Source organism: Sphaeramia orbicularis, chromosome 14 (assembly GCF_902148855.1).
Source record: "Sphaeramia orbicularis chromosome 14, fSphaOr1.1, whole genome shotgun sequence".
In the NCBI taxonomy this organism is placed as follows: domain Eukaryota; kingdom Metazoa; phylum Chordata; class Actinopteri; order Kurtiformes; family Apogonidae; genus Sphaeramia; species Sphaeramia orbicularis.
The window spans coordinates 20618407-20633730 of record NC_043970.1 but is presented as its reverse complement, the minus strand read 5'-3'; the positions used below and the strand labels follow the sequence as shown (position 1 = coordinate 20633730).

General features: G+C 37.6%; 1 protein-coding gene across 1 annotated transcript in view; it reads right to left on the bottom strand.

Annotated features, from left to right (window-relative positions):
- The window catches only part of nsg2 (neuronal vesicle trafficking associated 2), a 67125-nt gene that overhangs the window by 31067 nt on the left and 20734 nt on the right, over nucleotides 1-15324 (bottom strand). The window contains 1 exon segment of the mRNA XM_030154436.1: nucleotides 14437-14547. Within this exon segment, the coding sequence (XP_030010296.1) occupies nucleotides 14437-14547 (111 nt within the window).

Here is a 15324-nt window from a genome sequence, read left to right as displayed (position 1 = left end):
GCATCCTTGTATAACAACCAGACAGGATGGTCAGTCTTAGATAAGAGATCCAAAATGTATTCTTGTTCCACTATCCCCTTAGATGTAAAGTGGGACGTGCACAATTTTATTCATGGGTTCTATTGGATGGGTGAGCAGATGATTTATGTATATGTATTCACATCTGCTGATACTGATAGGTAGACAGTGATTGAAGTCTACTGTCCTTTGAGATGCTGCTTGATATGAGATCTGAAACAAGAAGTAGAGCATAACAGGAACCATCTGGACTTATAAATCATCACAAATATCACTCACACAGCAGCGATGTCTGTCTCTGTTGCTATCTGTCTGTCTATCAGACCCAGCGGATTAGCAGTCTGTCTGTCTTTCTGTATGTCTGTCTTTGCAGCTTTTTTAAAGTATCTGTCTGCATCTCATATGGCAGCTGGCACACAAGACCTCTTTGCTGTGACAAATGACTCAGACTTCGAGACCTTTGGGATGTGCAGACTCACCTAACCAGGACTGTTTGTGGTTCACTGGAGCGTGAAGATGCAAGTCCTCCACCATCCTACGTTTGATTTACCAAGTGTCGCTATTTCATCCTGTTAACAGTGTGCTATTTCCTTTCACATTAGGCAAATACAGTCAAATGAGACCACAGCTGAATGCCACAGCCTCCCCCACCTCATATTGTTTCAGTGGCAGCTCGGCAATTTGAACCCCTAACCCTGTGTGAGTGGGTGCACGCCAAACCACCAGGATCTAGGCATCACATCTGGCTGGTTCATTTTATCAGAAGCCACTTCTGAACAATAAGATGCCTGTGAATATCTGCCAATAAGAGCTGGCAACACAGACATGAGCTCTGTATGTGCCTGTGTTAGACGTGTTGTAAAATATTTCCCAGTTTGAGTTCGATAAGCGGGTGTGAGCATGCTGCCATCGATTGCTGGCTCATTATGAGACAATAGAAGGGGAGAGAAAAGAGATGAAGAGGGTGAAAGCAGGGGAAATAGAGAATGAGAGGAAGAACTGGACATACGATGAGGACGTGGAGGGACGGTGTGACAGAGGATGAGAAGAAATGATGGATGTGAGACAAGAGAGCAGTTGGGCTGGGGGTGAAAAGAAGGACGATGAGTCCCCAGCAGAAGTGCATGAGGTAGCCAGGCTGAATCTCTGAACAGGTTAAGAAACTCTCACCTCTGTTACCAATTACTTGCTGCCTTTGGGCTAAAGCCCATAAACCACAGCTGCTGCTGTGGTGCAGATAATAATGCAAGTCTATTACTACATTCAGAGCAACTCAGAACCTGTTAAAAGTGAGTCCAACATATGAAAAAAAGAAATTGAAAGTATGAAAAGCCCTTCAGCTATCACTGAATTTGTGAATTTATAATATTATTATACCACCGGCATAAACGTGTACAGCCTATGTTCCCCACATGCTTTAACTAGATATGGGTTGTATTTAAATGTTTTAATATATACAGCAAGGATCCACATTTATGTTTAGCTGGAATTAATGATGAGTGTTTTTTCTAACATGGCACATATCCCTGGTATATGAAGGTGTGAACTGAAACTAAAATGTGAGGTGTTAAAACTGAAGACAAAGTGTGTGACAGAGTGTTACAAAAACACTCACAGTGAACATTTATAGAAACATGCAAACACAGGAGGTGGTTATCTTGGTGTCACTGCTTTATACTACTACACATGATTTTACTGTATTTTTAAATTAACAGTATGTAGGATTTCTTGCACATGATTACTAATAACAAGTGCTGATTGAATTTTACAAAGTACATAGCTTTAGTTTTAAAGATAAACTACTACTGCAGCACAAAATACAATAGTATTTACTGTGTTTTTACATTTCTAAACAGACTTGGGTTCATGATTCTATTCACCTTAATTGTGTCTTATATCGTACTTTTCAGGTAGAATTATGATGCAATTCTCTGAATCTGAATCATGATCACTTATAAATATCAAAGAACATCTCTTATAAATTGAGATGAGTTACAACTAAGTTCTCCTTTTTTCTCTGGGTTCCAGAGCCTTTGACTGTGTGAGATGGCTCTGTGTTTTTGTAACTGACTAGCAACTCAGACATTATGGATAATATCTAAACACTACTTCACAGCTGCATGTCAGAGATCAGAATCCTGGACCCACATTTATGGTAATTCATTATTATTTCTGACATAGCAGCAGCAGCAGCAGCAGCAGCAAAACAGCATGTCAAGGCCCATTTGTGCTCACTTTATGTAAATAGGTATGTCCTTTTCAAACATTTTAAACATCGCTGCCTTTATATTTCCATCCATCCATTGCATTGGAATGAGCATTTGGCAATCAATACACCAGAGGGCGCCACTCTGCAGTAGCATACTGGCCAAATACCATGAAGAAGAGTTTTTTAAAAGAAGAAGACAAACGTGAAAAAAAAAGAAAAGAAAAAAGAAGACAACAAATATGGCGATGACAGAGGAGGTATTACTAATGTTGATATTGAGAATGTTAGTAGTTGTAAATACGTCGGTAGCTTTTCACCAAAGTTCTGCCATTTCTGGAAATTATTCTCTTCAAATCTCAACACTGCCCCCATGATTCCCAGTGGTACTGCTCCGTTTCCTCTGTTTGGGTTCATATGCACAAGCTCCCAGAGTACGGACAGAACATTCTATACGTATGCATATTTAATTTTGAGAATAAATGGGCCTTTACACAAACTGTAAGCTAACGGAGTCTAAACCCAAACGCTGTAGTGCAGACAGACACTACAAGTATCACAATCAACCGACTGAAATAAATACCCAAGCCTAGTGAGCTGTGCTAGCAACGGTTATGCCACAAACCCATAGGTTAGTGCGACTCTCCCTGTAAAATACAATAATTACTCTGGTAAAGAGGAAATTCTGAATGAATATGAGTTTCGTGTAACAGTTCTGATAGTGCTGATATTTATTTCTTTTAATGACATGACCTGTACAATCCGTCTGAAAAGTAGGACATATACCGATAATTGTTCCTGCTGTAGTCTAGAGCTTATATCACACTAACCAAAAAATCAAAAGCAGACAAAACAAACAATCTAACGAGGGATGGTCACCACAATCAGTAACTTTGTCCCTAGATGTCACCACATATCACACACTGAACCTTTAATGTGGACATGTTATATATTGAACCTTTAAGGGAATATTAAAAAAGCCTAAAAAACTGCACTTACTGACACTTTTCTAACACCTGCTGTACTCCAGCTACAGCAGTGGAGTTCACATGCTGTTGATGCTCCCACATCATCAAAAAAAGCATCCACCCTCTTGTTCACTTGCTTTTCCAATCCCCTCCCTCTGATGTTCTCAGTCCTCAACTGCTCACAACATTCACAGTATAATACTAGAGCTGAAGGTAAATCAATTGTTCTCCCCACACTTGAATGTGTATGTGTGTGTGCACATCCGCGTGGGTGTTTTTCTCCGAGCAGACGATAGCTACGAACCCTCCCCACAATCAGCATAACGTTAGTCATCCATATGAAAGGAGGAGAAACAAAGCGGCGAACAGGAGGCTGTGCAAGGTTTCGAACCGCAGCAGTAATTACCTCCAACCTGACAAACAGCGAGGGCCTTCTGTGGAGGCGGCAGATTGCAGCAAAGCTTTTATCAGAGGGCGAAGTGGAGGTAATAATGGGATAATTGTTTTGGACGATGGCTGCCTCTCCCGTAGCTACCTGCTAACTTCTGCTGGCACAGAGCATGTTCTGCTTGGCAATCCCACTGCGATCATGTGGTCACTGTGTGTGCGTGTTATGTTTGTGTGTGCATGATGAGGTTGTTGTTGGCATTGGTTAGGGAGTATGAGAGTGTGTATTCCGTCTGGGCGGGTGTGTGGACGCTGGTTTGAAGTGTATGTGAGGTGAGAGCCAGCCAAGAACACCATGTTTTCTGGATGGCGAACGAGCCAGGAACCAAGCAGGACAAGACAAATTAAATCTCCCCTTCATCAATTTCTACACCTGCATCTCTCAATCCCTGCCCTGCCGTGCCAAACTAATCCTTTCTGCTTCGTCTTCATCCAAGTTTTCTTTTTCAGACACGTTTTAATGGCGTATTCTTTTTATGGGAAAGTCTGCAGTTGTGAGTGATGGCGGAGATGGGAAAGAGAGAAGACATGTTGTGTAGCAGAAGTTATGAGCAGCAAACACCGCACTGCTGTACTGCTCTATATCCCCAGTTTTTGAGTTCAACTGAGGGAAATATATACTACATATCTACCAATTTGTCTTCATAGATAATCACTAATCACATCAATCATCACTGTGTTTACTTCTTTTTACTTACATTGTTTAGAATATAATCATGGACCAAATTATGTGGTATAAGACAGATTTGATGTGTGACACCCGTGGTCATATCAGTTATTACACTATTGTTACTACCAACAGATACCCCAGCGAACAGATCATTTTGCCCAGACAGTGAAGACAAAATCAAGAACTTGCTGAAAGAGAAGTGAAGCATAAGCGCATGATGATAAAACTGAATGTATCAGAGAGACAGTTTTTTTCCAGGTTTGACTTACTGTGCTTTATTTTTAGCTGCAATCTACCTCATATTGTACACATCAAAACAATTACATTATCATCACGTTGCAATTATTTTAAATAATCCTAGTTATTTTACATAATTGTGATAATTGCCTATATTCACATTACAAAACAGTTGACAGAACTAACACAATAACATGTTTTATCATTATTTACACGGTGTTTTCCTTTGTTTTATTGATGATGTTTTAATGACCCCCCCCCCATTTTTGTTCTGCTACGAGTTTAATGGAAAATAGACTGCAGCAGTCTATTTAGATTTTGTGCCTCCATCCAGTATTTCAATAACAGGCTGATGGAGAACTATATCTCATATCAGACTCAGCAGGAATTATAAATCGTAGTAGTAAGTAGTAATTATCATGGTTTAGCCCATTAAGCACTTACATGGATCAAAACCCAGTCATTGTGATACATATATAATGACTATATGCATATAGGCCTAGTCATTATTGTACATATGCATATACATATTATAGTAATCAAGCTGTCCACTTATTCTATTTCAGGTCTTTTCATAACCGAGGCTGTGTGCATATTGATTCTGTGTCACTGAGAAGATTGAGACTCATCAAAGCTGCCACTTCCCAAAAACCAGCGAATGACATGCTACAGCAGTAAGGAATTCCTCAGGGCACTTCATTTAGTCTACTGAAACAATAAGAACCAGCCAGAGCTGCTAGAGATGGAGACAGTGAACAACAGCACACAGGGAAAGCCCCAGTACTTGTGAAATAGACTCATATTGGCAGATCTTCTAATACTTCCATGAGCAGGTATGTGGTGAAGGAAAAGCTGGAGGGCTGGTAACAAACCTGGAAGAGGGCGATTTTTAAGTTTCCATGGTTTGGGTTTGAGTGAACTGAAAAGAATCACAAAAATGTATTTGAGAAAATGCAGAAGGAGGCTGCCAACCCCATTTCAGTCAGAGAGGTATCAGGACTTCAATTTCAATGACAGGAAAATCAGTTTAGGTCTATACATTGCCTGGATACTTCTTTCCTTAAGTAAAATTTCTCAAGAAATCAAAACCAATAAAACACTTCTATTTCATCATTAATCAAACCAAAACATTACCATTAAACTAAGAAAGCCTCATAAAAATACCATGTAAAAAGTAAAACTATTTAATTTCCTTATTTAAGAGTATTATATCATTGTGTTTTCTTTTAATGGAGTGTTATTCTAATTTTTTAAAAACTAATTATTAGCTTTTACTAAGTACCTAATTAAGAAAGCTTGATTGATTCATCTCTACTTTATATCCATATATCCTTCCTCTCATTATCCCTCATCCTCTCTCTCATCCTCCTTCTACTTCATCTCCAGGTTCATCTGACTTGACATTCAGTGAAACGCAGAAGGATGTCGTCTGTTTTATTTTACCTAGCTAATGAGGAGGGAAACATGCCCTCCTCAATTCTTTAATGGAACAAAACAACTAGAGAGAATACGCTGTAGTTTGGGTCTCCTGGGAGTAATCAGGAAGACAGAAGAGGAGAGGGAGGGATGGAGGGTAGGAGGGAGGAGGAGGGGGGCGGGGTTAAAGGTGAGCAGTCAGAGTAGTAGAAAGGGAAGGGGACAGAGGGATAGAAGGAGATGATACATGAACCAGGTCTAGTGGGAGGAATAAAGAAATGAGGAGATGATGAGAGAGGAGGGTAAAGATGACAGAGAGGAGAGGAGGGTGAACAGCAGAAACCTGCTCCACATCTGCAGCCATGTCCCACTTACACCTGACTGTATTTTATATTGTGATGGTTTAATACTGAATAAAAAAAATCCCCCCAGAAATGACTTTTGAGACCTTTGGACTCCTGAGACGAAGGAAAGTAAAAGTTTGAAATAATTGTCTTGAATGGAAACAGCACAATGTAATAGTTTATTCAGATACGTGATTTATTTATTATTTTTTAATGGAATATCCTTTTTTTTTTGTTTGTTTGTTTTCAAAGTAAAGATGTGACACTCTCGACCCCCACAGAGGGTAAAAATGTATTTCTGGGTCTCAAGAGGTTCACAATGTGGGATGTTCACACTGTGGTCAACATTATAAACTGTACAAGTAAATATCCCACATTGAGTTTTTTAATACCTGTTCTCATTCCCAACTTGTCACATATTGAATTGAAAATAATTGGTATTGAAAAGAAAAATAGTTTGATTATAATAAGTTTTCTTTAAATGAAAATAAAAACAAAGTTTAAGATTTTTTCAGATAACAGAAATGTTGAAAATGCAAAACTATATTTAACTGGTGTTTAAATAGTAGGAGTTTATGAAGCTAATGTTTTTGTGCCATCATAGATAGCAAACTGTGTTGGAAACCTCATATTGAGTATATTAAAAGTAAAGTGTCCAAATCTATAGGCACAGGATACAGTATAAAAAAAACACAGCCTATAGATGATATATTGTTCTTTGGTTATGGTCTACTTAACATATTGTGCAGAAATATGGGGAAATGCAGGAAAAACTGTTATAGATACATTAGTTAAATTACAAAAAAGAGCTATTAGGATAATCAATAAAGTAGGACATTGTAAAGCAACTAATAATTTATTTATTCAACTTAAACCTTAAAATTGCAGGATATTGTATATATTAAAATATTAGAGATGATTTATAAAGTAAAAAATTATATTGTTCCAAATAGCATTCATGATTTCTTTAAATTAAGAGAGAGTAATTATAATTTACATGGTCTTTATATTTTTGAATGTATTAAAGTGAGGACAAATGTGAAGTCTAGATGTATTTCGGTTGTGGGTGTGAAATTATGGAGTGGGCTAGATGATGAATTTAAGTTGTTCACTTCTTTGACAAAGTAAAAAATGCCTTAAGTATAAAATCATTCAGGAATATTAAGTTGAGATGGCAGATGTGTTTTTGTTGTTGTTGGTTCTTCTGTTATAATGAGAATGCTCAATGCTGTACACATTTAATTTAGTGCAAGTAGTGCATCGGAGGAAAAAGATATGGAAAAAATGAGCATTTATTTGTAGCCTATTCTTTTTTCAGCTTTTAAGTTTATTATAGTTGTTGTACTGTGTGCAATGAATAAGGTACAAACCAAAGTAAACAATTCATTCATTCATTCATTCATTCATATTGATGCTTGTCCTGGGTGTCACATTTCAATGCACAGAGTAGCCCTACTGCATCATTTTCAGACATGCAGGGGAGACAGCGTAATTTTCCAGTGCATAGGGAGGTCTAGACAGTGTTATGGTTTGGAAAGGTTTAGGTATAGGGAAATAAGGGGAAGGGCAACAGCACTATGTTGTTTTTTATGTCCTAGAAAGAACACTAACTTCTATATGCACTTCTATCAGCAGGTGTTAAAAGAGGACACCAGCTGGTTTTAACAAAGTGGCAACTTGGGAGTGACAACAGGCTCATGTTGAAGCCTGTACTTCATCTTAAGGCTCATAGAGACTGTGAGGTTTCAGCAGGCTTATAAGTTTATAACACCCAAGCATTCACACTTCACATGGATCTAATAATCTAGGGACAACACATACAGTTGTGCTCATAAGTTTACATACCCTAGCAGAATTTGGGATTTTTTGACCATTTTTCAGAGAATACAAATGATAATCCAAAACATTTTCTTTCACTTGTGGCTAGTGGTTGGGTGAAGCCATTTATTATCAAACAAATGTGTCTGCTCTTTTTAAATCATACTGACAACAGAAACTATCCAAATGACCCTGATCAAAAGTTTACGTACCCTTGTTCTTAATCCTCTTTATTGGCCCCTTTAACATCAATGACAGCTTGAAGTCTTTGTGGTAGTTGTGGATGAGGCACTATTTTTTCTCAGATGGTAAAGCTGTCCATTCTTCTTCACAAAACACCTTCAGTTCTTTTAAGATTTAGGGTTTTCTTGCATGAACTGCATGTTTGACACCCCCCCAAAGTGGTTCAATGATACTGAGGTCAGGAGACTGAGATGGCAACTCCTTCACCTTCACTTTTTTCTGCTGTAGCCAATGACAGGTCGACTTGGCCTTGTGTTTTGGGTCATTGTCATGTTGGAACATCCAAGACCGTCCTGTGTGCATTCTGTCAGGGTATGTAAACTTATGAGCGCAAATGTATTATATTGACTGTACAATAATTCATTCTACTAAACCTCAGACAATAAGCTATAGTACAACTATTAAACATCGTCAGCACATGTGGTCTCTCTGTGTTCCTATAGTTTCAAACAATGAAGCTAAGATAATGATTGTGCTGTTATAATAATAGTAATTATATGAACAGAAAAGAATCCAAAGCCTTGGTAGGAGGAGATAGTGGAACCAGTCATGACTCAGCAACAGACTGCAACTCTGGATGACAATTTACCAAGAAGGCTTGAAATTAGTAGTTTCCAATTATAAACATACTTGTGTTGACCAATGTGTCATTTCATGTGTTCCTCTTGGTTGTTAAGTAGATGTAGGTTGTACCAGCCGACACACTGTGATAGGCTTATCCTGAATTTCTGACAGGTCAGATTTAGGTTTCAAGTTGTCTGGAATCACATGATGAGGGCCTTCAATGAACCTCCCTCACTGTGCAACATAGCACGTCTTTGCCAAACATATTGCTAGTCCTGAATTATAGTGCGAAGCCCACATTAAAAGGGTGTTTTGCTTTTCTAAAAGAAAATGAGGATGTGACCCAGTCACTTTTAATGCAGGCAAGGAAAGCCATAATGGTAAAATGGACTGGAGAAGACCTCCCTTTCCATTCCTATGTGGAAATCACTGGTCTCAGAAGTTATGATACTGGTAAAACTAGAACACTATATTAACAAAAGGACTCATATTTTCCTGCAGAAATGGACTTAAATACATTTTGGACTTAAATACATAACATAATGGATATCTATCACTTTTTGTTTTGTTTTCTCTGCTTGTCCTCCTTTTCACTTTGACTGTAAAGAAATAACATTCTTGATTCACATACTTATGTTTTATTTTTCTATACAATATGAGCTATTGTGCAAACATTATGTACTACCTCAGTGTGCTAGCAATATTGCACAAGCATATATTACAGAAACCAGCCTTGTAGCATCATTGTAATTTTAATTTTACCGACTGTTTTTCTTAGGTTTGTTTGTTTACTGTTTGCAAAGTTGTCATAAATCCTGAATAAATAGAACTTAAAAAAAGGTGTTTTGCTAGGAAGTGGTGACATGAGGATGTAAATCACGATACGACTGATAAGATTGATAAGGTCAATGAGGTCATGTGACTGAGTAAGTTCATTTACAGGATTTTCAATAGCATTTACACCTCATGAATCATAAAATTAAGAAGATATGTCTCATCCACATTTACTTGCCACAAAGCTTGGAAAAATCCCATTGAGTGTGGGTTAGCTTACAAAAACACATCATCCCTGCAGCATTTTATTCTGCCTTTTCCACACATCGTCTTTTATTTATTGGCTTTTCCTGCAGAAGAAACACTTGCATGAAAGTGTAACTCAGTGTGAATTTGATGTGAATAAAAAGCTCCAACTTAACGTTTTGAATGTGAGATGGCAATTATAGGAGTTAAATTGCAGTTCAAAATACAACAGTTTAAATTAAAAAGGGAAAAGCAATTTAGGATCCGGCAAAGAGAGAGGGAGAAGACATTGGCAGGGAAGGAGAGAAAAGTGTGGAAAAGGACGGAGAGTAGTAAAGCAGCAGCTAGGCAGTGAGGGAGGGCAGATTAGAGAGCATTTTACACTCTGAGCTCTTCATCCATCAACACAATCTGCAAAGCTTTGAAGAGAGAAGAGATGTGCAAGCTTTTCATCCAGAAATGTTTGCTCTGCACTGCGCAGCATGCCGTGCTCTGTGTGCCATTTGTGCATGTGTGTGTGAACATGTGTGTGTGGCTGCAGAATCAGCTCTGTCAGTCAAGCAACACAAGCGGTTCAGCTGAACATCCAAAACCAATGCGCAAATCACACTGACTAAAATGCATTTCTGCCAAACAAAAACTGATGTCACGGCAAAGCACAGACAACTGTAAAGACCGCAGAAACGTTTTGTCCAATTTAGCAGGAATAGTTGAATATAGTCACTGGCTGCTTGCGACTACTGTATATCAAGACAAGAATCATGAGTATGTTGAGTTGGGCGCTATAATAATGTGCAAATTTGTTAACCTTTCTGCAGAACCTTTCTGTATAATATGACTTGTAACAGGCTATAGTGATCAGTGATGCAGATCAATGAACAGAAATTAAATTAACACAAATTAACTTGATATTTAATGCACTATGTAGGCGAATAGATTGTTATTTTATGAGCCAAAAAATTAGACCATTATGTGTTGAATATTTTTCTGGATTATTCACATTGTGCAACTCACATACTTACCTAAAGCACACAGTAATGTTGTTATAATGTATGTTCTACTCAAGCAGCTGTCAAAAATTTACACAATCAAAATAATCTAACATTGAAGGATTGAAGAAAGCAACACGTTTTTGCCTCATTTTCCCAGAGAAACTGAAGGTTTACAAAAACACTATCAGATTTAGGCAATAAATGTGCTTTGGTTATGGTCCAGTGTAGATTTTTATTTGGTTTAAAATAGTACTGTCAAAGGATTACAATTTTTAATCAGATTAATCACAGGGTTGCTGTGGATTAATTTCAATTATTCACGAGTAAATATCATTCATTTTTAATCTATATTAACTGTATTTCATTTTGCATGAGTAAACTCAAGAAAGAAGGGATTTTTTTGTATTATTATTATTACCTTTATTTAACCAGGAAAACCTCATTGAGATTAAAAATCTCTCTATATATGCACTTAACGAGATTGTTGCAAGATGGGTGATGCGTTAGCCAAAGTGCTAGCAGAATCCCCGACTAACGTATGCTTCGCATTAATGCGGTATTTTAAGCTGGAAGTGTTTCAGTGAAAAGACAACTCCTTCCTTGTATAATACTGAAGTCGGTCGACTGTTCTGTCTTGGGTTTTTGTCCTCATATTTCCATCCAGAGGGACAATATGCTGTTTAGTGTCTTCCATCTTTATGGGTTGGTTCTGCTGCCTGTCACTGCTGGATCAACTGCCCATTTGTACATGTGTGATGGTAACTCTACTTGGACAACCTGCCCCAAATGCGTTGGCAGAGACGTTCAAGATGATGGATTAATCTACATTAATGTGTTAATTTTGACAGCCCTAGTTTACATAGGAATAATAATGTTCTGATTGTTTTCCCCATATTTTCCACATTAGACTTTTCTGTATTAAAATAAGCCCTGGTATCTTTCTACTATTATTTCTATTACTAAGATTATGTGCTGCTAAATCTTACCATAGAAAGCAATAATATTGTAATGAAATAGCAGTTATTACAGTATCATTCTGTACCTTCAAAATGGTAAACGATAACAGAAATACATCTAGAGATGTTGGTTGGAGTTATATTTTTTTCATTTTGTAACACTGAGATTATTTGCTTGGTACATGGCTGGTAACATAACTGTTTTAAAGTGTTTAAATGAGCAGAAATTCAGTAATACAAATCTAGGAAAACATTCTTAATATAACACAACAGATAAAAAATGTCCAGCTCCATCTTTTATACCAATAACAATGTTTGACTGATACTTCACTGCATCCCTAATACTACTTTTGCTGATGGGTTGAATTTCATCTCATTTTACAGATCACGTTACAGTCACTGTCACAGTCTAAAATTACATATACACCCACTACTCCTTTCCCTATATAAGGTGTACAGTTTCTCATCTGTGCCATTAAAGGTCTGAAGACTTTTGTTTACTTTTTGAGCTCAACAGACTCCAGGACTCAGGTGGATTCACATGGTCAATCTACTTCAAAACTAATACTCTGCCATTTTCTCAACATAGATACCTAAGCCACTTGTTTACTGCTCTTGCCATTTCTAAGAGCTCATCACATCCCTTCGTAGCACCGCAGAGGCCAGGTGATGCAGTTTTCTACTTAACCTTGGCAGGATGCTGTGAAGAAACAGCCTCCGACAGATTTCACAACCTCTTATGGCGTCCAAAATCTAATTCTGTTCTGAGCTTTGAAGGACCTTCCAGGCCGGTGTCACACTGCTCATTTACACACACACCTACACTGGGACGTTCACACACGTCCACTTGTGCACTTTCCCACTCGCGTGCGCTCTCACTCTCTCAGCGTTTCCATGGGGGAAGGTTTTCTTTGCTACCATGACAACGTGAGTTCTCTTTGGTTTCCCCTAACAACAACAGAAGAAGAATGGAACAGACAGCGCTGGGGTGACGTAGATGTTTCTGAAATGGTAACTCCCTAATTTACACCCACCCTTCTGTCAGAGGAGAGTGTGTGTCTGCATGCGTGTGTGGCATTATGCACATATTCAATTTAGAGATGGAGAGGGGAGCATATTGTTCATGTCTGCATGAAACAGTCGTGTTACTGCCAACGGTGGTGTTGTCTTTCTGCTACACTGCTGTGGCCAAGAGGTATTGCAGGTAGTTTTGATTGACAGTGGTAGCAGTGGTGATAAATCCAGAGAGAAAACCTGTGAATACTGTATGTGTGCTGTATATATTCTGCTTTTAATGAAAACCTTGACGACAGAAATCTCCACAAATGCAAGAAATGTCCAGTGTTGTGGATGACTATTTTAAAAGTTGAGCAGATAAATCGATCGATTATTTTTATGGATATTTTGATGAAATGTCTGTGTGTTTTACACTGCAGGGTCAATTAAAAAAAGGTCATTTTAATATACCATCAGGGCTTAAGTGAAAGTAAAAGCTGCATTTTTCACAACAAACTGACATAGTAGTCAAACTTTACCAGTTTGAATCACCAATAAAGAAAAGAAAAATGCTGGTTTGCTGTACAGTCTTTGGTCAAAATGTGAAATTTTGAGAATTAATGAGAGGGGTTTTACTCAAAAGGAATGTTTGTCTCAGAGCTACAGATCTACTTCAAAACACTGTCTGCATATTCTAATGCATTCACTTTATAGGTTCTAGTGGAAGATTTGTAAATGTTTGTATAAATGTACATAAACCAAGTACTGTTATTATTATTATTATTATTATTATTATTATTATTATTATTATTATTATTATTATTATTATTATTATTAACAAACCTTTACTTAACCAGGTCAAAAATCAAGGGAGTCCTGGCCAAGATAAGATGTACCAAATATAAAACAGTTATGAGTTATGACACCATTAAAACACAAATAACTCGCACAATTGACAATGTGTAATATGTGTGTAATAACACTTTACCACATACATTGAAAATATCAGATAACCAGCACTTTGGTCATTTGTTTTCCATTTCATCTTATTAAAGCATGTAAAATTAAGTACATTTAATCTCTGAGGCAGATAATTTCAACAAATAGTAGGATTGAAGTGTAATCCAACAAATTTAGACAAGTTTTAATAGTTGTTGCTAAATATACTCATTCTAGATTCAACCAATCCATGACAGATGCAGATATATTTATTAGTTAGGTGCAGTACACAAAGATATATTTGACACGTATCAAGTATCTTTAGCATTTTGGACATAGTTCTTTTGAGATAATACAAAAAAGTGTTGGCATTACAGCATCGGTTCACCAGCGAAATGTCGAGTTCATTTTTAATTTGTAGCTGAATTTCTTAAAGTGATGATTCTTATGGGGTGTTATATTGATTTAGGTATTGGAAGTTATCAGCCAGTGGATGAAATTATCAGATTTTTGAAGACTCAGTATGGGTGTTAGTTCTATGCAGTAACTTTATGTTTTCATTCATCATAAATGTACAAGTGGGTATTTGGGTAACCCCTTACCTTGAGTCTCTCAGACACACCATCAGTAAAGCTGATGGTGAACTCCTCCACCTTGGGGACCTTCAGCCTCTTCTTCTCTGTCTGGTACTCCGTCCGAGTTTTCACCACCACCTAAAGGAGAAGGAAACCATTGAACTGTTTAAACACGCTGGAGGAACTTAGTGGTTTTGAGGTAGAAACCTACAAAATGAAGTCTCTGGATCTGGTAATCTAATGTTTAGAGTGAGTGAAGACAGAGATGACACAGGAAAGGACAATAAGGGAAGGACACATGAATGAAATGGGTCATGTCTGGTGAACACAAACACATCTATGTTCAGTTAACCCATGGAAGTCCCTGGATGTGTCAGCGTGTCCTGATCACATGACCGATTTAAGATGAATAGCAGCATGATGGAGCCTTCGTTTCAACTTGTGAGAAAAGTGCAGATATTAATATAATACTGTGAAGTCAGTTGTGTTGAAAGGACGAGTAAAACCAGACTTATGATACACAACAAAAACATGATTCTCGGCAATAGTGTCATCACATTTGGCATTCGGTGCATGAAGAGACGGTAAAAACAGGCTCCTAAGGGAAGCACTTGCCAGAAAAACAAAACAAAAAAAATCACTACATTCCTATTGGTGGAAAAGTGCATTACATGGACCAATCAGATAAGTGCATGCTTCGCCATGTGTAATTTGGTTGTTGTGCAACCAGAAAAGTTGGAAGTAATGGCCATGGAAAACAGGAATAGGATTAGCGAACTTCAAGATTTCAGAGATCTGTGAATATTTACCTTTTTTTTGAGTATATAATTAGTGCATGGTGCAGTGTGAGTGTGTAATGTAATTGTATATAGTTGTAATAGTTGAGTAGGTCTATAGTTTTCTGAGATTACTACT